General features: G+C 36.8%; 1 protein-coding gene across 6 annotated transcripts in view; it reads right to left on the reverse strand.

Moving 5' to 3' along the window:
* MLLT10 (MLLT10 histone lysine methyltransferase DOT1L cofactor) overlaps nt 1–24778 on the reverse strand; it is a 128776-nt gene that overhangs the window by 86749 nt on the left and 17249 nt on the right. For 5 of the 6 annotated variants that reach the window (XM_033052913.1, XM_033052921.1, XM_033052930.1 and 2 more), the window contains exons 3-5: nt 19428–19482; nt 6454–6563; nt 286–389 (exon numbers count right to left, since the gene is read on the reverse strand). In XM_033052913.1, coding sequence (XP_032908804.1) covers nt 286–389; nt 6454–6563; nt 19428–19482 — 269 coding nt within the window. The remainder of the gene's footprint in view (nt 1–285; nt 390–6453; nt 6564–19427; nt 19483–24778) is intronic. The other variant, XM_033052941.1, reaches the window with a different exon arrangement.

Raw genomic sequence — 24778 nt, forward strand, 5'->3', positions numbered from 1 at the left:
AAAAATAACCCAAGACCAAGAAAAAAAACCAAGCTCCCCTATACTTATTCACAGGAGCACACACCATTTAATACCACCCAAGGGAGTATTATCAGACAGGTTTTGCAGGTCACAGCAAAATCTATGTTGCCATTGCCATATTGTTACTAAACACTATTATAAAAACAAACCAATTTACTGCACTTCTTTACTCAAAGATTTACTAAATAAGGAGTTTATTCATTACACTGTGCATATGGATTCTTTCTGGAACATCAGAGATACTAAATAATAAAATATACTTACCATGTTACGTGAAAAGCTTGTCGACATCCATGTTTATTACATGTCATACAAGCACCAGTGGCTGCTTTACTTTCTCTGCCTTGTTCATCACAAATATAGCATGTCTATCAAAGAGAAAATACTTAATTTGATAAGAAGCATACCAATAAATTCTGTGTTACAGAAGATTCTAGGTTGAGAACTATTGCATTTTGCAGCTAAGCCAGTGTAAGAACTTCTTTATGAAAGTCTAATCATGTTTGTTAACAAAAAGAGATCACCTGGTAGACTCTTGGGATTTGTGTAACACTTCAGCAATGTTAAGGCAGTACAAATACTAATTTGCTTACATTGCACACCACTCTCAACCAGCCAAAGGGTTAAACAGCCAAGGGTTAACAGCATTCGGCTTCCAGCTGCCCTTGCTTTCAAGTTTCTGTTTATGTCCTTTTAAGTCTCAATCACTTTCACATTCATTTAACATAACCTGTATTCGTGGCATTCAGAGACATCAGATGAGTGCCTAATGGTACAATATGCCATATGGTACATATCTATGTCTATACAATTACATACAAAAAACCTGCAAACTTGAAATCTTATTTGTAAATTTGGTGCAAAGAATTTTCAGAAGTGTCATAGCATTATTTAATATTCATATGATGCTCTTTTAATTAAATTAGTGTTTAACAGAACTCTGCTTTGTTTGGATGACTACTTCAGCATGACTTGGACAGCTCTATAAACACTCTGTAGATTAATCGATCAAGAACCTTCTCTGAAAAAGTTTAAATGAGTATACCAAACCCATTTCAACCTCCAAAACAAGTTAAAATTAAAATAACCTATTTACTACCTGGAAATTTTTTCATAGTATTTCTGTCAATTTATTTCTATTTCAGGGATGCTATGGCAATTTTTAATCTTTAATCTGTTACTAAACGTTCTTAGTAAAACAGAAAAAAGAAATTAAGACAAAAAAATGCAAATTCTTCCTCATTATTCAATACTTTTTCTTTTTTTTAACACGTGGCACATACTGTATGGAAGCTCACTACTATACTAAGTGTCAATACAAACTCTCACCAGCACTCCAGGGAGAAACATCAGGCAAAACTAAATCTCTTCTCACTTCTTCCTGTTCTTATTATTGAAACAGTGTTTAGAGAGATTCTGTATCGTATCACATTCATGTGTAAAATTTAAAAATTTAAGAAGAGATTCTTAATAAAAGTATCATCCAGCACTGAGGTGGTTTAAGTGTTTTATGAGAGAATCTTACTGAGTAAACATTAAAGACACTTATATCTCTGCGGAAACCCCACTATAAGATCCTTGATGAGAAAAGAGAAACTTTTTATGCCAAAAAATAAAATTGTCTCTATTTTAACAGACTTACAATTTTATTCACAACCTCCTTTCAGTGAGACACAGAATGAGTAGAACAATAAATAAAAATAACATCAACCATGGGTAGTAGAAAACATGGTGGAAAAACATGGACCAAAAGACCACTGAAATTTAAAAAAAAAATTATAGAATGCAAAACCAACATTACTTAGACAGGAAAATTAGTGAAATTCAGAGATCAGAACAGCCTGTTACAGAGGTTTTCAGAACATTTAACAGGAGATGTCAGCTAACTAAAATATTTTTGTTAATATGCAAGACTTGAGAGAGAGTTATTCTTGTACAGTTTCCATACTACTTAAAAAAGCTGATAGATCCTAAAATCACACCCTATAACATAACATTTAAAAGATCAGAAAGGGGATAATCCTACTTAATTCTTAGCCTTGCTTCTTTTGTACATCAAGGTAGTGAATACCAATAATTCAGTTGTCTGACAGGGTCTAAGACTTGGCTGCTTTTTACCTTTCCATACCATGACCTGACACATTTAGGTTTTAGGAACGAACAAGGTCATGATCTATCAACATCTGAGTCACCATAGTAAGTGTGAGTAACTTCAAAGTAAGATACCTCTATAAACAGAGAGTTCAACAAACCCCATAAAACTCAATCTCCAGTTACTTTCTGTTTTCTTCAGAGTTTTGTTTCAAGTTCTTTAAGTTTTTTCCTCACTGAAGGTCAGAAAGAAAAGCAATACAAGCACTCCACTAGAGATGCAGACTCCATTTACAGTATTTACCCTATGTGTAGGGTCTCTGTTTCAGGAGCTCTTCGAGCAATTTACAGTAAAATGACTACAAACTACATTAAACAAGTTTAAATGCAACATGATAGAGTGACTACTCATTTTAAGAAGCTAAAAGAACTCCCTCAATAGTCATGAGAAGCATTAAACCTGTTTCCTAGTGTTCTATATGAAGCAGGGACAAAGAAGGTTCATCCTCCTGTTCCAACAGACAGTAAGATCTCTACAGCTGAGCTTCTCATATTTGTACCTTCTCTTAAGACACACAAACAATTCAGAAGCCTGAGAATCTCTGTCTTTCTTTCACAAAAGAAGACTTGCATGTTATTTGCAAATCCATTCAAATGCTACAGCTCTGAAGCCTCTGAAATGTGGAAGTTTAAAAATGTGTCACACCACCTACAGCTGCACCCTTCTTCAAAGCTCTTAAGGGAAGAGAGTACTCTCCCAAATTTACTGGAAAAGAAGCAAAAGCTTTTGACTCAGCAAGGAAATGTTACTCAAAAACACAACAAATACCTTACTTCCTTTAAAGGCAAAATATATATTTTGCACAGCTGTCTTTATGTTACTGTCAGTATTCTCCCTTCAAAGATTCAAAGTGTAAACCTTCTTTGCAAAAGTAAAGACAGAAGGGAAGATGAGGCCAAAGAAAATATATAAGGCAAAAAGTAATTTCAGAAATAGTTTACTCATATCAGCTACCCAATGGCATTCCCTGATCACAAAATCAAACCTAGGAATTGTACAGAAGTTTCTCATTGTTGCAGCAAGTACTGAGAGAGAAGTTGGCCAGCTGCATTCACTACCAGGCAAATCAAGAAAGTCCAAATACACTTATCTTTTAATGAGTTCTTAAAAGAGATTCCTAAAAGCAGTAATTATATACAATTATCACATAGTTTCAAATGAACCTGAAAGAGACAAACAAAGCTGACATAAAATAAAAAGACACTACCCATGCATAACCATCCAAATAATAAGGAACACCTATTTCTGTAAAGAAGAGCAACTAAGCAGTCAATTTCTTTTTTGGAAGCAACTGTGTAAGAAGAGCTTTCCTGATAGCTAACTCATTAATCAAATCATTCAGTGGATATGTAATGTGATGGTTTTTACCCCAGAAGTAGGTAAACTTTAGGGAAATAGCAGTCAAATGTCTCTATATGGACAAGCCCCATGCTTTGGTATCTACAGCATTTCTTCTTCCATTTAAGATTACTGTACTTGGTAATATTTCACAGTGTTAAGTAAAGAAATAAGTGCACAGGGAAAAAAAAACCCAAACATTAAATTAAGTACTATGTCCTGGCAAAACTTCAATGATATTTACTTTAAAGACTACAGTATAATTTCTCCCTCATGGTAATTTTCTTTGGCTCTATTTTCCCCCAATTCCATATGCTAGTGTTCTGTATGTATCCAGCCATGCATAAAGAATTATTTAGAACTTCACAGGAAATAATATCTTACTTAAAAATCTCCTATTCCAACCCGAGCTGAAATTATTACTAAGCCTCTCTAAAAAAAAAGAAACAACTCCAGTCATTTCTTCCTAATTACATGTTTGCATTTGTTCTCAATGTGCAACAAATGTTTCAATAACTGTTTGTCATATCTACTTCTCAAAAAACACTTTTCTTTCCCATTTTTAAGCAAATTATTGAAGTCAGAGTGAAATGTTTTACAAATTATCTGATCTAAAAAAAAAAATTTAAATGACCACAAATTATCTTGAATAGCAATAAGAGTAGAAGGCAAAATTATTGCAGCCTACATGAAAAGGGAACTAACAGTTTTATTGGTTTTGGGGGATATTGCTCAATAATAGTGTACTTGGGAACTCGTGGCAGTTTAACCACAGCAGTACTAAACTCAGCACCAGCTACAGACCTAGCAAGAGCTGAGAGTTCCCTGACAGCCAATACTTCTTCAATTCACTACAGTTGTAACTAGACTGCTGCTGGCACTGCAGTTACATTGGTTTCAGAAGGTTCAGCAACTGCAGTACAGCCATTTCTTGGATTCCCCTGAAATCCGCAGCTGCCATCTCCCTGGCCCAAAGAGATCAAATAACAACAGGGAAATCTGAATTCTGTAAAAACAGAACACAAATAATAATGATCTACAGGCTAGGAGCGTGACCCCAAACTTTGACATTTCTGATACCAGTCTCATTGTACTTCAATAAACTGTAGTGGCCTGATGAAAGCAGTTTTAGGCTGACTGCTAACATTGAAAATAGGCCTCAATCAGAACACCTGCCCAGAGCACAGAGAACTAAGAGCTGGACAACATCAGGAACTCTCTCTACATTAACTGTATGCTCCTAGTAACTATCTAGTGAGAAAAAGAATCACAGTAACCACAGACCAACAAAAATGGAAACTGGAATTTTAGCAGCAAAACACAACTGTATTGTCATATATCTAGAACAAAAACTCTTAGAGAAAGAAGTAACTTTAGTTATTATGAAAAGGAATTAAAGACTAAAGACAAAGACAATAGATTTTGTCAACAAGTAATAAAAAAAGATGCAAAGTACATTTTTTGAAGTTTCAAGGATTTACTCATCCAATATCCAATTACCATCAATAGAAATGGTGCAAGATAAAACAAAATCTAAAGTGTTCCATGAAATTTTTGAAGTACATTAAGGGATAACAGCTACCAATTAACTGACTCCTACTCAAGGATAAAGGAAACATATTCTGTTTCCTCAGAGCTGGGGAGAGAGAGAAAATAAACTCATTTGTTACAGCAAATTTTTACTGTTTTGTGTCCAAGCAGAAATATTTTATCAGTTCTGTACTGAATCTCACTGTTGCATGTTCTTGCCAATGCAGAGGGAACCAAATAGTGAGACGGCAATAAAGATGTTCAGGTAATAATGAGAAAGCTTGAGAAAAACCTAGACTTTGATTCCTGGATTTTCAGCTACACTGGTAAATAAGACGGACAAAACATATTGACAGTAACTGGAGAAAGTGAAACAGAAAAGGAAAAGAGCAAAGAAAGAAAAAAGGAAAAAGGCTAGAAAAATGGAGGGGTAGCTCATAAATCAAAGATGGAAACTTGGAAAGAGATGGAGGGGTAGTATGAGAAGTCTCAGAGGCAACATGAACAGGGACTCCCTGTAAGAAGAACACAACACATGATACATGCCTTTTTCTTGTTTCTCTTTTTTACAACCCAGTCTATTCCTACTTTACTCCAGTGTCCACAAACCACCATAAAATAAAAGTGAAGAAAGAAACTAGAGATTAAAAGAACAAGACAAGAAAAACATGTAACACAATTCATCACAAATTCAGACAGTTTGCATCTGCAGAAGGGAACATACAAAGACCAGCGTAGTTAAGTGAGGAGAAAGTAACAAGCGAAATAAGAAAAATGTAACTATCAATAAAGAACACTAACAAGCTACTGGCTTACTGCTCTGCCTTTAGGGTTTTTTTTTCTTTAAAGTCATACCACACTTTATAAAACATTCTATCTCACTGACAATTATTTAGAACCAGTTCTCCAATAAGCAAATAATCCCACTACAGTGAATGTTGTTTACAAAGGCAAAAGTCTGCAAGCATTTGCCTTAATATATTAACATATCTTCCTGTCCTAAAAGAAATGTTTATAAACATGTTTACGTTAATATCAACACTTGAAACACTAGGACTTTGTGGTAATTAATAATAACATCTCATACAAGCTGCAACAGTATTTTAAGCTATGGAAAATACTTCAGATTCCTTTCAAAATAAACCGTTATTCAAAGATCATTATATTTTTAATTAACAAAACAGTCTCTAGAAGACTAGTAAAACATGGCAGATAACCTTACAGCTTAATTTAATAATACAGCTTTCTTAATTCTTCAATTTACCATAAAGACATTGCAGAAAACTTACAGCACTACTGCACACATTTAGGGATTTTATATAAAGTGCATTTTAAGAAGTGTAGTTCTATGTTATTAAAGCTCACAAGTTTTAAAATAAATACATTAGATATAAAAAGACATATAATTGTACCTTATTATAACGATCATGAGGAACAGACTGCAACACGATAGGCTCCATTGTAGAAACATTTGCAAACTGCACCTCGGGAATGTACAGAGCACAAACCACATGAGCCCAACCTACAAAAAGTTATAATTGTATTTAATGTTTTCTAGAAGTTTGAAGGACATTTCAGTGTAGTACAATTATAGTACAAAGAACCTTTTACAACACTTTTTTTTCCACAGACTATTTTAACTGTTTAGAATATTAAAGACATAAATTACACTTAAGTCATGTTTACATTTCGTTTTTGTTATCCAAAGTTTAGATTATCAGTAATACACTTTTTAATGTAGTCAGGGAGAATGTATGTGAGTAATACTCCATGAAATTCAAATACTAATAATTTATACAAACTGTGACACACAAACACAAAAACAATTACTTTTGGATTTCTTGGATTAACAGTCATTGCATAAAAAACTACACAAAGTCCTACAAAAAGGAATCAGCATCTCACCAAACTGGTATTTTTAAAGCATAGCATCATAGAAGACTTCTGTGTGTAATTTTTATTTTTAAAATGTCATTCTGATTTGAATAGACTCCTGTTTCTTTCTGGACAAAGAAATTGCAATACATGCACACAGCCTCACATCCCCTCTAGGAAATCTCTTGCTTTTCCATTTATGAAGTTGTGGTCAACTCATTTTTTCACAGGAATCCAAATACCTATATCCAGTCCTAATTCATTAACTTGGGACCATCAATAAATGGTTACTTACCATACTCTACTTTAACAACATTTTGAGTAAGCCAACATTCTTAATTATCTGACATTTGGTTGGATGGAGATGGAGGAAAGCATGAAGTCAGAGACAAACCTTTTAGTTTTAATTTAATTTAATGCCTTTTTTTCAAGACAGAGATTCTGAGAGCTGTTGGTTTGTTTTAGTGGAGGAGCATATGCCATAGCTGTAAATTTAGCAGAAACTGCTACACAGTTAACCCAACATATTGCTATACAGACATTAGTAATAGAATTATTAAAAGTATTATCACCTCATCGAAAAGTGAATTTGGTGCAGCTAATCATTCCATTCTTTCCCAAGAGAAAAACTAAAGTCTCTTGTCAAAAGACTCTCAGTATACTTTAAAAATAATTCTGCTTTCCTCCTACCCAGGCTTACTTCTATGTAAACATTAAGGACATATAATGTCAGATTTAGATAATTAGATAATCTAGTAGATTATTAGATTAGGCAAGCAAAGTAAATAATTATTGTGCAAATGCATGCTATAATAAAAACAATAATAACAACAATAATAATTAAAACCCAAAAAAAGCAAAAAAAAAATTAAACATAAAACCCATCATATACTGTCCCACTGCAGACCCTTCTGAGCTTTCATCTTGGATTTTTCTCTCTTCTACAGAATCTAAAAGTTCTTAATTTCTTCACCAAACTGTACTCTGACTTAAACTGAGCTGAACACAAAGGTCTGCTTGCTCACAGTAGTATTGCTGAGACTCAGGAATGGTACTTAGGATAAAAAACACATCAGCAATTCCAGTTACTTTTCTTAAAGTTTTTGCCAACAGATCTGGTGATCCCCCTGTCCCCCACTCCATTTACTAAATTGGTAGTTACAATTTCTACAGAAAACAAAAAGTGCACACGTACACAACAGTTATAGTCAACAGCCACAGTTAACACCACACATATTGTTTTAGTATTTCAACTGCAACTAAATACAGTATCTCTGCTGCTCCCTAATTTTACTCACAAAAAGTCTTTAGAATTATTTTGTACAGAAAAGGCATGAGACTAATAAAAGTGTAGGGTAAAAGAAGTATAAACTGCCAACTTGAGCTGCTTTTAAAATCTTTCCAACAGATCATTTTAAAATTATCATTAACAGACAGACTGAGAAAAAATAAAAACCACAACCTTTTTTGTTTGCTTGTCTACTTGAAATATCTTCAGGGAAAGAGTGTTTATAAGGGCTTTTCTAAGAATTGCAAACTGCCTTAAGCCAGAATCATCTTACTAAAGACAAATAAATGTTAACATGGTGTTAATGGTGAATATTTATCTTTAAAACTTCTCTCAAAAAATTAACTCAAATAGAAACACCATTCATCTAATAAAGCCATTACACCAATAAAAAAAGCGACACTAAAATTTTGAAAAAAATAAACCTTCAGTTGGCTGCACATAATCAGATGGCAAAAGCTTTTTCTTCAGATGTAATTAAGCCTGTACTCCAGTTACACTTACATATAACGGAAAATCATTATGTAAATATATAAAATATACCAGAGACATTAGAGAAACAATGTTACTAAAATCTTACCAAGTGAACTGAAATATAGGTAAGTAAAGAATCTTTACTATAAGGAACCAGTTTCAGGAGTACAGTAATTTCACAACCATAAGGCGCACCGGACTATAAGACGCACTTTTTTTTTGCAGCGAGGCTCTGCCCCCAGCTCCCCCCGCACGGTTGCTGGCCGAGGCCCCGCCTCAACCCGGCAGCCACTGGCCCCCAGGCCCGCCTGCACCCGGCAGGGGCAGTGCTGCGAGCCACCGGGCCCCCCTGGACCCGGCAGCCACGGGCCCCCTGGCCCGCCTCCACCTGGGAGGGGCGGTGCCACGGGCCCCTGGGCCCGCCTCCAGCCGGCTGCCGTGGCACTGCCGGTTCCCCCCACGGCTCACAGCTCACACTTCCGGTTTGGCAAATTTCGCAACTTTGTCCATCAGATAAGGCGCACCGGACTATAAGGCGCACTGCCGGGTTCGAGGGAAAATTTTAGTCAGAAGTGTGCGCCTTATAGTCGTGAAATTACTGTAACTTCAATTGAATAGTACTCCACCACTACGCAAAAAAAGAAAGAACAAAAACAAACAAAAAACCACTTTTTTCTATTTACAAAGAGAAAGTACACATCCAAGACAGCTGTGGCCACCAGCAGGCTTTTAATTTTCATGAGACCAAAACCAGTACCTCTATAATGAAACAAATGAAGCATCACAGCACTAAACCACTTTTTGAACATGGCTTAATACGTGCCCATGGAACTGAGGACAACGGACATTTTTCACTGGTTTCCATCTGGCACCTTCAGATGCTAGATAATATAAAATCACAATACTGTCCAAGAATAATTTAACCAGAGGGGTGGCTGCAGGACCCTTATGTTACTAGCCTCCAACGCCTACACCGAAAAAGAACCCTATCCCCAGCACCAGCTTCCACTTGGATTCAAGATACCCTGTACACAACTTCTTAAATATTCTTTTCTCCTAAGTTTAACTGGTGAAGAAATGCAGAATTGTCAGAGAGCAACACCCAGCTGACCTGGAAGTGTCAAGGAGAGTTCCCTTCACGAAGAGGAAGGAAGATACTTTTCCATAACAAATGTGGTTAAGAAGTGATTGTCTAAAGGTACTGTGCAATCTCTACCTTCTGAGAACTCAAGGTCTGTAGACTCCTCCATGAAACTTTTATAGTTAAGGGAAAAAGATTCCATTTTGCCATGTAAATACCAGACAGTAGGAGGAAAATAGAAAAAAAGCAAACAAGAACCATCTTCTGAAGCATCAAAGAGACTAGCCACTCCTGCTCCAAAGCATAAGCTTGGAATTAAGGACACCTATAGCCAAAGTGTGATAGGGCTCCTTGGTCTCACTGATGAGAAAACGAGCTACTAACCTACAAACAGTCTAACTCATAATGTTTTGTCCAATTGAGAGTGTTCCTGACTACGTAACACAGTCCAAAACCATCTTCTGATCCTCTGCTGACATACTGAGGCTGAGCACAGAGCTCAGAGTCCCAGCAGAATAAAGGACCTATCGCCATGTTCAATGTTGAATGCTTTTGTCTGCTGTTTCCTACTTGGATGACAACTGCCTTCTTTGTCTGCAGGGACAATGAAACCTTCTAAAGACACCCATCCAAACTGTACATAGAAGCCCATATAAGAAACAAGCATTTAAAAGAATGTGTGGTATTTAAGACTACTTTAAAATACATACTTTCCCATTTACTCCATATGAACCATAAAGTTTGCACTACAAACTTCCTAATAAAATCACTCACTACATTATTCTAAGGCAACTAAAATTTCATCAGCAACTATACACCTTTTCCCTTCTCACCCAGTAATAAAAATCATTGCTAAATCCGGTCATTTTAACCTTTACCAATGTTTAAGTGTGAAAAATACTGTTGTACACCCATGTTTTAGATTATAAAATAGAAAGCTCCAACAGCACTGTTATACACATTCAATAACACGCAAAAACATTCTCCCTAGTTTCTGTTGCAACTGAAATTATTTTATCAGCTCTTGTCTTCACCAAAACACTGCACAGAAATAACAGCAAGATATTCCTATTTTTTCTTAATTGTTCTCCAAATTTAGCCAGGAACTCATGCTATTTTTGAGACCACTTTCGCTCCAAATGAGTTTATTAAACCCATCTCTGTAAACCATATAATTTGCTCCTTAAGTCAATTATAAGCTCCTATTCACTTTAGTTATGTATGGTTAGAATCCAGACAAATGGCCACAGATGTATTACTCGCTTTTTAAATTTTACCTATGAAACTTGCAGTAATTGCTAACAAACTTACGATCCCCACGGAATTCCTTATATCCAATTTACTTTTGGTTTCATCTCACTTTCAGGACAACTTCAACTGGAAAAGAGGGCAGGACACATGGTTTTGCAAATAGAGACACTGGCAGCTTGCAACATGTTCTTAAAATTTTCCCTTCTACTCAGATTTTTATTTTATTTCTTTTTCAATCTTTGAGATGGTGGCCTTTTGACATATATGCCTTTGCAATAGTAGTATTTTTACCAGATGATATTGCTTGCCTTGCTTACTTTAAAATTAACTTAATTTCTTGTTTTTAAACTAGAAAACCTAAGAAACATATCATGAGGATTCAAATTAGTGATCAAGTTTGCTTGCTTCTGTGCACTCTTACTAGAACTGTTTTCTCCGAAACTGCTGAAGAAAACCCCTCAGGCCATGACAGGCTGACAGAGTCACTGCCTCTTTTGTTTCAAAAAACCCCAGTATCCCACAACAATTACTGTCTCCATCCAGAAATTATAAAACATTATTTTTAATTTTTACTTACTGGTGATAGACAAAGTTAAAAATATTTAATTCAACTGCACTGTCAAATTCAGTAACTTTGGGAAATGCTGCTTACCTTTAAAAAAAAAAGACTCTAAAAATTCTAAAAAAAGAAGTTTAGAAAGTGTGCTTTCTAAAAAAAAAAATCATCACACAAATAGAACTAAGACCTTTTCTTTCTGAAAGATCTTAGAAAACTAATTCTACCAACTTTAACACAACATGAAAAAACCACATATAAAGCAACTCTAAGATCTGATTTGATAACAATAATGAAAACAATTTTTCCAATATTAAAAATTGGAAGTACATACTGACAAGTCTTCCAAGTTTAAATATACAATATGAGACTTGTAGCATTTCACTTACATGAATTTGTATTTTGGTTATCTCTTGGAAAGACACACAACTGGGTTTTGCCAATTTTTTATTTCATTCTAGTTCCCAAAATGTTAAATTATCACCACAGAATCTATCTAGATGTTACCAATCTTTCACTGAGATTTTTATTTCTGGTGCCTTATTGATTTTTAACTCAGTGCAAACCTAGTAGTACATACTTAGCATATAATTTTACTGTACATTGTTCACTAACATTCAGAGTAACAAAGCTCAGACTTCAGACCCCTAGCTGAAAATACATAGCTGATCTGTTATCCCAATGTGACAGAGAAAAGCAATTCCTAGCAATTCCACCATCAGCAAACACAAGACTGTTGCCAACAAAGAGCTCTATAATTAGAAGTAAACTCTACCAAAGTAAATTAACAAAGAAAACCCAGGAAGACAAATAATACACAGTATGTTACCCATCTAACTAAATTTTTGCCTTTACAATTACTGCTTAATTACCCAAAATTTGATTCACAAGCACCTTCCCTGTAAATAAACTCACAGTACTTTTAAACTGCTTTCCAGCGCACATTTTCAAGCCTTGTTTTTATAGTCTTTGACTTCATAATAAAATAACAGCAACAAACATATAATCCATCCTACCATCCACAATAAGGGAAGCCCATGTCTTGCTTATGAAGTAAGAGGTACAGAGTAGGGACTCCACAATGAGCCACAGTCAGTGCTGAAATTATGCAGCAAAGCACTAACACAGGACAGACCAGAATTGGGAAGCCACACTGAATTCCAGCCACAGCACCAGCTTGGTAGCACTACAGTTCTGGGATGTTATCACCGTCCTCTAACCGTGCATCAATGCCAAAGCAAAATTTGTTTATGCATTCTAAGTTCCTAAAGAGTCCATTATATTTAATTAAAGAAGTTATTTCTAACTACAGTTCACTCCCTAACCAACAGAATGTATTTATTATTCTAGTACGGAAAAAAATCTTTCTTCATTGAAATGTCAGCTTCATATGAAGATTGCTTCAAGTTGTCAGTTAAGGACACACCTCAATCCATTTCAGCTGTAGACTATCACTGAAAAGCAGGATCTCACCTCACTCTTCACTTTCAACTGTGCATTTTTGCCCTCTCCTTGCAGTATGAGTTTGCTATGTAGCAGGGCAGATAATTTCTTTTTCATCTCATTACTAAATTTGCCGGAAACTCAGTAGTTTACCTTTGAGCCAAATGAGTCAATGGCTTGAAGCAATCCGCACTGGGGTCACATGATTACCATACACAAAACCATCAGTGCAGAAACACCCAGCCAGGGGAAAACCACAGTCCCCTCATTCAGCAGAGGTCAACAGCTGTCCTAGATTACATGAAATTGCACCCTCCATTTCCACAACTATCAGATCTGCTGACTGACCCAAAGGCTGAGCTCCATCCAACTCTGCTGGGTTCACCTTTCAAACATGTACTTAAGACCATTACTGTTACTCTTTGCCAAAGGGAAAAGATTAACAACTATTTTAAACCTTAATAGTAAAGTGTCTCTTCATTAAGACATTCCATATACTTTTAACTCTGATCTTCCTTTCCTGTGAAAACAACAAAACTTGCAGATAAGAATTCTATCAGCTGAAGTTACTGTCTTTTCCTTTTTCTATTAAATAAAGATTTAGAGTTTGCTATGAATGATACAGCATTATTCATATTATATTGTTTGATCCACTCCTTGAAGAGGGGTAAAAAGAAGGTGCCATACTAATCACTAGAGCTGTCACTGTTGAGGTTGGTAGTCAACCTCATCATTGGTATAGAATGGAAAATTTGTTAAAAAGGTAAAATAAATACTATTTGTCTATGAAGAAAAAAGCTTCATCCTACCAAGTCTTACTACTGAATTTCACAAAATACTCTATTTAGAAAAATCTGCTCCTCAAGCAAAGAATTGATTCCTTTGAATCATCACTCTGCAGCAAAACAAACAATTGGTTTTTTAAACAGCTACAAATGAAATTCCATTGGTCCACTGAGTAAGCTAATAGCTTTAATTATTTTATCTGGCTATGGAATCACTGAGTTTCTTCCACCTCTCTCAGGAAATGCTTTCATACAACAAAAGGAAGAAATGCATAAATAAGCATCTAAACTCTAAAAAAAATTTTCAACATATACACTGTGATTAGCTATAATGTAAATAATAAATATACAATACTTTATATGGTAATACATGCATTTATATTACTGCAGTATTTTAAATTTATTATCTTTTATTCTTTCCTAGTTAAAAAAAAAACTACACATACCACTGTAAAATCTGCCAGAACTGTAAAAGGCCAGAACATTTGTAGGTAAGCACTTGCAAAATGCATACACCTCAGTGTGTACATACAACATTGTATCATCCATATTCTTAGACATTAACACCAAGAAAACTCATCAGAACAGTAAACCAGACAGTGAGACTCTAATAATAACAGCAACGGGAAAGCCTAGTATATAATGTTTTTACAGACTTGGGAGATCCTGCCGCTAACCCAGGGGGTGGGAAGAGGGTCTGGACCATGACATAAAACCACCACATTGTTAGCTGGCCTTTCCCCAAGCAGCTGCATGAAAGAAGTCTTGGTGAAGTCACACAAAGAATGCTGTTACACAGCATTCCTGATCATCATCCACTGGAATCAGATTTCAAAGTAACAACTCAAATAGCAAAATCAAACCTTTTAAGCTTACAGAAAACTTTTTTTTGTAGATTCCTGCAAGAAAAGACTACTGCAAGAAATCTATTTGAAAGTGAGATGCACTGTATTAGATACAAGTGAACAATTTGCTTAAAAAACAGAATGCGTACTCAGTATTATGAGAAGATAAAAGAACTGAGATTTAAAAAGCTATAATCAGTCCAGAGTCATGACTTTATTTCCTCCTCACTGAGTGTCAAAAAATCCAAAGGAAATTCCCGCAACAGTTAAGGAAATATTACTAGACTGAAAGGCCCAAAACTGACAAATGCCAACAGTTCTCAAGTATCTTCAAACAAATGATCACTTGCTACTTCCCTGTTTTTCAAAAAGTGTGTTTATCCAATTGCTAATCCACTTACCAATCCATCAAGCTAAAAGAAAATTAATCTTTCAATAGCCTTCTTACACATGACAGAAAATCAATAAGTAACTCATATACATATCAGGTTTTCTAATTTTAAAAAACTTTAATATTCAGTCATGTTTAAAACCACAATGGTTCCCCTAAATGAACATGAATACCAAATTTATCGAGGAATTCTGTCATATATTCAGAGAGAAAAGTTCCTTTTTCAATTCAATCTTACTGTTCTATTTTTAGTATCAATAAGAAAATAATAACTAATTTTTTTTAAACAGGTAATAGTCTAATGGAATTTATGTAATTCCTGTCTCTGAACACTGGAAAAGTCCTAATGTTTATGTAAGAAAGAAGTCCACATGCAGGAAGGATTCTTTTTTGTTCACAAAACTTAACCTTAGCCCTAAGACAGTCACAGATACTAGGAAGACAAAATATTAAAACTTATTCAAAGCTAATTCCTAAACTTCATTACAAATACCCTGCTCATCACTGTGCAATATCCTATTATTCTTCAAAATTAATTAAATCAAATGTGTAGCTAAATACAGTCAACTCTTAACAATCCTTAGGACAGATAAATCCAATGACAGATAAGGCACACCACAGATAGTCCAGCCTCCACTCAGTTAAATGCTAGAGTATTGCTTCCAAGATGTGTGCACGTGGAGGAGCAGAACAGCCATTTTCACTCCGTGCAGAGACTGAACAAGCACAGGCAAACGGACCTCAGCTACTCCTGCTCAAGGCCAGTCCAGGTCTCTGACAATGGAAAGTACAGGAGGGTCACTGAAGCAGACTAGGACATACCTCCACACAAATCCAGACAGAATTATCTCTTTGGGCTCACTTCAGGCTCTGATTACAGCACCAGTAGCCACCATCACCAAACCAAGAATAGGTAGGTATCTGTGTACTCTCCAGTGTACCCAAAAAGGTTACAGGAACAGGAAAGGTGAGCACAGAGTAATTGACCTTTGCCACCTCAGCCTGCAAATACCAAGTGGCATCAAATAAAAGCATGAGGTAACAGGTTCAAAAGAAACCCATGGACACACCATACTGATCAACTGCAAAATGCCTTGCCACATGACTTTATGGACACTGAACTTTATACAGAAGGGAGTACCTCAATAGTGTGATGGACTCGTCTTCCATTAAACAAAAATACCATGTCTGGAGCAAGAAGTCACAAAGTATAAATGCTTGTAGGCTGGGAAACTATTCTGAGAAGGCACACAAGACCCTTCTCAAGAGTCCAGTTCATAATGACAAAGAGAGCAGGACAAATATTGTTTGGCCTCCATTATATACTCTTACTATCTTAGGCTGTCACTTTTAAGTGCTCTGTAAAATTCACAACAGTATATTTCCAATAATGCTGTATTTAAGGTATCACTGAAAACTGTAATCCTGTATTTGCCATAGATTACACTAGAGGACCCCTATTAGCCTGATATGCACAACTGAGGCAGAATCAGACTCCAAACATAAAACCCAAAAAGCAAATTTAAAGAAAGCGTTCGCCAAAAGGTCAGATAAGCAGCAACAGCCCAGTAAAAGGAAGAGGAGAAGGAGGAAGAATGTACACAAAGGAACCTTGCACTATGGGGGGGGAGGGTGGGGAGAGGAAGGGACAAAAAACTCACAGAATACCAACACAACCACACCATATGCTACCATAATACACAGTCAGTTAATTATACTTATAGTCAGTTAATAATACTTATAAAAAACACAAGTTTGATTCCCAGACTACTGTCATATATGTAGTGCCCTAGAGTTCTTAAAGGCAAGATAACACCACTACAGAAGAGCTCTAAGATTAGGCTGCCTGCAGCTAACAGTTGTGCAACTGACTGAACACAGGTAATTTAGGCTGCTGCTAAAAGAACACTCCTGGCCATTCCTTCTATTAGCATTAGCATGGGCAGCTAGGTTAGAGAAGCTTTCATGTAGCTGAAAAGGAATGCAGGGGCAGAAAAAAAAAGTTTTAAAAGCTAGTACCATCACAAAGGACGAGGAAACAACCTACAGAAAGGACCCTCACTGCAGTAACAGCATCTTACTCCAGGTTAAGAAAAGCATGGAGTACTATAAAGAAGCTCAGTACCCTGTTAGTCTTCCAAACATAAAAGAAAATACAGTACCTTCAATGCCCAAAAGAGTCCTTCACCTTATTATAGAGCAAATATACAGAAGACTGTTAAAAAAAAAACAAACCACAGGAGCAGCAGGCCATGTATGGGCTAAGTTATCTGCATATTCAAAACAAACATATTCAGGTCATAAAATGAAGTTATTTGTTGCCAGAAGGCAGAAAGACTAAAACCTTATATCACTGACTTAAAATCAGCAATTTCTTCTCTTGTTCTGAAAAACTAAGACCATTTAATTCTTTCTATACTTCGAGAAAAACTGCATATTTACAAGTTTATAAAGTTAGATCCTTGCAAGATTTTACCAGAAATGTTTGTTTCCAAGTTTCTTCTCAAATACCTGCATCTTTTTATTATTCACTTGGCAACAAAAGGTGTAACAGCATTACAAAAATTAAGTATTAACCTACTGAAAATGCCATTTTCAACTGGCAAGCCCATTATCTGAGCCTCAACAGTATTTCTTTAAGTCTAAAAATCTTCTGGCACAATCCTTTGTTAGGCAACTCTTTGAAAGGAAAGCTTCAGGTAAGAATGCAGATTTCTGAACTGCAACACAAGTCAAAGTATTTTCCAAAGTGCACATCCTTCTGTAAAGCTATTATTTAAAGGGCATTTGGTCCACAAAGTAGAATTCGCTGTTTTCAACACCACAGACCAGATCTGTTACAGAGGCTGGGTATTTTCAGAAGAAAATATAAATTCTTAAGCCTCTCAGATATGAAATTTTCAGTATGAAGCTTTCACTGACAGAAACATTTGAGTATTAAAATTATAGTACAGTGTTATATCTTTGTTATTTAAACTTAAAGCATTTCAATCTTATAGAGTAATTCACTTTCAGACAAGAATTTATAATTACAATTAATAGAGTCGTAAGAGAGATAACTAAGAGGATGTTCACATCTTTGATGCACATTATCAAAGTAAGTTCTCAAGACTTCATGCAAAGAAAAAGTTAAGGCCACCACAGACAATAGCAAAGCATTCCTGAATACTACTTTAAGTATAAAACCAGAAAACATTTCAGCTACTTCATACTTCACAAATTTTACCGTGTATTTCAAGACGTTTGAGGCTTTCTTATTAGTACTTCCTAAAAAGAAAATGTCCAGCTGCCATTTCTAAAGAAATTAATTCAACATTGCATGTATCAACATGAGAAGAATAATAAAGAAGATGAATAAGACTTAAGTACTGGGCACTAAGTTCAGTGATATGTTTGAGTCAGTTGACACTAAAATGGTAAACCTAGAGATATATATATGAACAGAGCAGTCAAAGGTACACAAGGGAAAGGGTAGATCAGCACAAACATGAGCAGGCCCTGTGTTCCTGCAACTCAAATGCAACAGAAATAGAAAAGCTACATCAACACTAAGCTAAGATTTAATTAGCTAGAATATTACGTACACAGCATAGAATCTCCAGAACACAATTTACATCTACTGTCCAAGCGAATTCCAGAATACAGATCATACTTTCTCCTCTCACAACAGAAAGGGCTCAGTATCAAAATGACCAGGCTATTTACAGATAGATGATGGATAGGAATTTAGAAGTATCTACTAGAGAGAGAAGGCAGCATTCCAAAAGTGATTGAAAAGTTAATTGAAATTTTTCACTCATATCACCCAGCTATTAATATAAACATAATCAAGACAGGATATTCAGAGGGGACTTTCTCTAGCAGTTCTACACAGCAGGAGCAGAACTGATGATAACCTGAACAGTGAAATTAGAAAGATGCAAGGGAGAGGTAATCACTACTGCAACTTTCCAGCTCTAATTTCTTTGTTACAGAATCTATTAGTAAATCAGGCATGAAAGAGTCAACCTTTGAAAATACACTGGTGCACTGAGTCTGGGCTAAGGACATAAAAATTCCACTTTCCTCCATGAATGGTGTACTTTCAACAGCTTCCTATAAATGCTCAGGCTCCAACTAAATACACATAAAATTCATCCATTTTACCCATTAAATCTTATGTTAAAATGCAGTTTTTCTATTACAACTTTTTTCCTAAAAATGAAACTAAGAATAATGATAGATGTCCTCAAAGTAAATTGAACCTAAAGTGGACAAATAAGGGTTACTGTAAAATAGTTCTCTCTTTCCAAAGCAGTGTTTTCTTTTATGTTTAGGATCTCTATAATTTTATTTCCACAGATTTATTTCCCTCATACAAAGTAAGAGAGTTCACAAAAAGCAAGAATAAAACTTACCCCCATTATCTGTTCTCTTTAAAGCACCATCCTTATGAGGGCATAATTCACATCTCTAGGAAAAAAAGCAAAAATAAAATAAAAAAATGGAATGATCATAGAAGCATTGAAAAAGAAACCACACACATTAAAATTGTTATCTGATATTAAGGAAGCAACCATTCTTCAAAAGTGAATGGGTGTGTTTTCACTTAACCTTTACTTGAATATTAATGTCAGTTTGCGAAAAATAAAGCTTTCTCCTCCAGATGTTGGAACTATGACACACATTAAAGCTACTCACAATTCTACCTCCAAGATTTTCTTCCTGGATTGCATCATGGAATTCTGGAGACAAGCCTCCAGAAACTACAGCACAGGGTAGACTTCAATGCCATGAAGCTTGGACACAGCCCAAAAACTCCCTACTGTATTTCCTTCTCCCAGCCTCTCTGTACTGACCGAGAGGGTCAGTCACAAAGAAGTGTTGTGGATATGATCAGCATAGGTGCACATAAACTGAGAGACGAAAACCACCCTCACTTTCTGTCTCAGAAAAAGGAGGTCAAGTTAACAACTAGCAAAAAACATGTCTGGAAATAAGCAGTTTGATCACAGAATGACAGAATAAACTGGGACTCACAAGGTTCATCAAAGCCCAGCTCTTAACCCTGTGCAGCACCACCCCAAGAGTCATCCCAATGTGCCCAAGAGTACTGTCCAAATGCTTCTGGAACTCTGTCAGCACTCTTAGTGCTGTGACCACTTCCCTGGGGAGCCTGTTAAGTGTGCAACCACCCTCTGGGTGAAGAACATTTATCTAACATCCAACCTAAACCTCCCCTGACAGAACTCAGACCATTCCCTGGGGCCCTGTCACTGGTCACCACAGAGAAGAGATCAGTGCCTGACCCTCATCTTCCCCTCATGAGGAAATTGTAGACTCCAGTGATGTCTTCCCTTAGTCTCCTCCAAGGTAAACAACCCAAGAGACCTCAGTTGCTCCTCACACAGCTTCCCCTCAATGACCTTCACCATCCTCATGGCTCTCCTTTGGACACTCTAACAGTTTAATGTCTTTTTTAATATTGTAGCACCCAGAAGAGCACTCAAGGTGAGGCTGCCCCAGAGCAGAGCAGAGCAGGACAATCCCCTCCCTTGCCCTGCTGGTGATGCTGTGCCCGATGCCCCCCAGGGTTGGCCCTCCTGGCTGCCAGGGCACTGATGGCTCATGTTCAACTTGCCATTGACCAGGACCCCCACGTCCCTTTCTGTGGCACTTCTCTCCAGCCTCTCTTTCCCCAGTCTGTTCGTACATCCAGGTCTGCCTCACCCCAGGTGCAGAATCCAGCACTTTCCCTTGCTGAGTTTCATGTGGTTGGTGATTGTCCAGCCCTCTGACTTGCTGAGGGGTCTCTGCAGGGCCCTTCTACCTTCGATGGAGTGAACAGCTCCTGCCAGTTTTGTATCATCTGCAAACTTGCTCAGTGTCCCTTCCAGTGCTGGGTCGAAGTCATCTATGATGTAATATTCCTCCAACATACACAAGGATCACAACAGAACAGTTTTTCTGCTACCATTGCCTCCTATCAAGTTCCTAAGAGCATGTCTATGTCTAAGTATCCTACAGCATGCAAACCAACTCCAAACCACAGATGACAGAAATTACCAAATTTGACACACATTCCACATCAAGTGCTCCAAATTACAAGCACAGGAACACCACTACACCGGATCCTATACCTAGGAATCACTATATTCCAACCTTTATATATTTCCAGATTAGGGACAACTCAAAGCATACAAACCTAATAATCTTCTTAAGCAAATCAAGATCATCAGATGCAAACTTATCACACATCCTTCAGAGTGGGACACCTGTTCTTTTTGCTGTTCCCTGAACAGTGCTATTCTCCATTACCAGCTAACTGACAAGACAGCAGATAAAGGAGTCTATGATGTTAGAAGTGCCTCAGAAACCGATTGTGCAAACTTATTTGAGGAACTAGAAATTCCATTCCTGAAATTCCTATGGCTAAAGTATATCTCAAGGTCTATCTTAACCTGTAAGAAATCTGTAAGACTATCTTTCTTAACCTGTAAAAAAATTTATATTAGCAGCAAAGATGCTTTCATGGAAAGTAAAATAGAAGAAAACTTATTTTTTTTCTCAGTGCACTGGTATAAAGAGCTGCACACAGAAAGCAGAATCTTTAGGATTGTAGCCTTTTGTCCTTTGCTTCACTCATCTCTCTCTCACTAAAATTATCAGCAATTTATTGAAAGTCAGCATTAAGTCCACGGTTAAATTTAGATATAAAAGTGATCTTAATCATTCTGCAAGTTGCCTGCAGACTTGGATCATTACATCTTTTTTTTTAGTATATTTGTGAGCTGTATCTTAACACTTCAGCTCTCCAAATATTAAATACTAAAGTGCTGAGAGACACATAGTAGCAACAGTTTCATTTCAGTGAATTTCTCATACACTGAACCAGATTTCTAAAAAAGAAGTCTGGCATGCATTGATGGTCACAGTGCAATAAAGTTTGCTCCCACCCCAAAGCTGCAAGCTGGCAGCTTAAAGCCAATGAGATGAGATGATGTAACTGAGAGAAGTCGCTAACAGCTTCTACCTTGCCCCACCTTTGCAAGCTGTGGAAGTCTGACATACATTTTCACTAGTGGCAAAACCAGTTTAGGAGGTTCTCTTCTTCCCTTCACCTCCCCCTTAATTTTTCCCTCCACCACTCCCACAACTATCTGTAGAACAGATCAGTGAAACAGAATGAAATAAACTTTTTAACTTCTTTTTTTTAAATTCAGGCCATATCAATTATGCAATTTAAGTATAATGACACAAACAGTTGCATCAGCAAAACTAAAGGCAGGGAGCCACAGCACTGCAGCATCAGTAATTAAAGAATCAGCAAACTTCTTGTGCAAACTTTACCACAAAATAAATCAAAACGATCACAGGATACTAAGATGCAATGACTTGAGTCAGTCCTTTGTGCAAAAGAGTTAAGCATGCTCCATCCAGTCTCATCAGCTTCACCTGAACTATTTTTGTCTCCTATGTCTACAAGGACCAAGGTCCCTCATTAATCCTCTGCAGTCCTGGCTGCAACCAGTCAGAGAAGATGCAAGACAGAAAACTGAAGTGGAGAAGGAAGCTTTGACACAGGAAGAAAACTTGAGTGCCAAATTGCACTCATCTCTCATGGTGCTGACAATTGGTAACTGCGCAGAGATTATTACACTAAGATAACACAGAGAACTTCTGGTGCCATGAAATCTGGCTACAATCTGCAATAAAGTAGCACCCTAGTAAGCTAACAGAGCACACAGCAACCAGGAGCCCTTCTACACCCTTTCCCTGCAGCAGGAACCTAACACCTTCCCAGCCTCCACACTCAGATTCTGCCACCCATTTCTGCTTGCCAAGTTTCAACACACACCACGTAGTAAAACCAGGAGCTTTGCCAGGTAGGAACAGTGAACCTCATGCCTTGAGACAAGTAGCTAGCAGAGAATTTTTTTCTTTAAACTAACACTTTATTACTAGTTCTAAGATGGATGGAATAATATTTTGATCTTTTTATCATGCATGTTGACGATGCCACACAGTACATGGAATAAACTGATGATCCATATAGATGGTCTCTAATATTTGAGCACATGGACCATGACAAGGCTCTTTTCTCCAGGTGTGTGTTGTAAGTCTTACCTCTGGCAAAGGATTTCTGAAACAAATTTATTGTCAGAGCATTCAGAAACACTGTGGGGAACTTCTAAACCAGCTGTGCAGGGCAGACAGAGTAGGTAGCAGAGACAGAAACAATACCTACAAGATACCACAGCATAAATAGGGCAAGCTACTATGACTGACCAACAATTCAGATAAATATCATTAGGCTAAGCCGTGCAAATGTGAGCACTAAGGAGGCTGATTGTGACCCCAGAGAATAATCACATCTTTTGGTGTGCTAAAGGGCACTAGCTCGGGAGGTGCAGAAGCACATGTGGTGCTGTAGGTACAGGCAGCTGAATTAGATCTGAAGAGAGTGGAGACAAATACTGGCTGAGGGAACACAGTGAAGTTGTAGAAAATTACATAATCCTTTTCTTTCCTGTCCCTACAGAGTGTAAGGACATGTCTCTTTTCCAGCTCTTTGGTGGAAGAGACTAAATTCACAGATCTAGCTTCTGTCCATGCAGAATTGGGGTGAACGCTCAGCAGGAATGGCTTTGGACTGTGAGGTCTCCTGTAGAGGACTAAAGTGAAACCAATCTCAAAGCTGTGAAGCTGGAGAGTCTGACAGTGTGACTGTCATAACTCACTTCTGAGCTACATAAACAGCAACTTAATTAAGTAAACAAAGACTGATTCTATACCTTGAGCATTCAGGCAAATTGAGATTACCCGGGTCTGATGAAAAACCCATTGCCTCCTGAGGAGTCCAGTCTTTAAAGCACCACCCAGCAGAGAACTAAAATCACAAGCATGAGAGATCCATGCAGAAAAAGAAAGAAACTTTTTATCCTCTCAACATTATTTAAAAAGTAAAACTAATCAAGAAGAAATAAAGAACTGAAATAATCACATAAAGGAACAGTGGTGTCCACTAAAGATACCTATCAGAAAAAAGCTGCAAGAACGGAAGACCAAAGTAAAACAAGGAGCTAAACACTTCCAGCTTCCCATACTGAATAATTTACAGTCCAGCTTGGCTCCACTGCATTGTGGTATAAAGTGTTTTTCCTCTATTCTAGATAAGTATGCCTTACCATTTTAACCAGGACTAAGAGCTACCTTAAGCAGCATTACGTAGCGTTATACAAATACCATTTTCCAAGTCTTTTTGGTAAACTTAGCTCTACCAATTTTTCAACTGGAAAGGCATAGAGAAACTGATTCAATCCCAGACTACCTTATTCATGTTGAAATCAAGGGAAAGAGCAAAAGGCACATGGTAAATAGGGAAGATAGACAGGGACAAGACTACACAAGTAGGAGAGAAGAAAAATAGTAATAGAAATATAACATTGTTCTTCCCTCAGGGTTCTGAAAATTTGGAGCACATTCATAAAGCATCATCTGCAGACATCCATTATACGCTGCCTCTTGTTATAAGAAAACAAAGGTCAAAGAATTCTTGTGCAAGTAATTTACTGAATTGTCGCCCAAGCTAGGCCATTGGAACCATTCACCTGAATAATGACTGTCAACCAAGTTAAATCCTGCAGGACTGAATTCCCAGCATTGCAATGAGGCAATAAAATGTTTCTTTCAATGTGACCTGTTAACCTAAATAACACAAGATCTACAGCAGATCAAACAGACCATACTTCCTTAAAGTTAGTCATGA

The sequence above is a fragment of the Catharus ustulatus genome, chromosome 1 (assembly GCF_009819885.2).
Source record: "Catharus ustulatus isolate bCatUst1 chromosome 1, bCatUst1.pri.v2, whole genome shotgun sequence".
NCBI classification, from domain to species: Eukaryota; Metazoa; Chordata; class Aves; order Passeriformes; family Turdidae; genus Catharus; species Catharus ustulatus.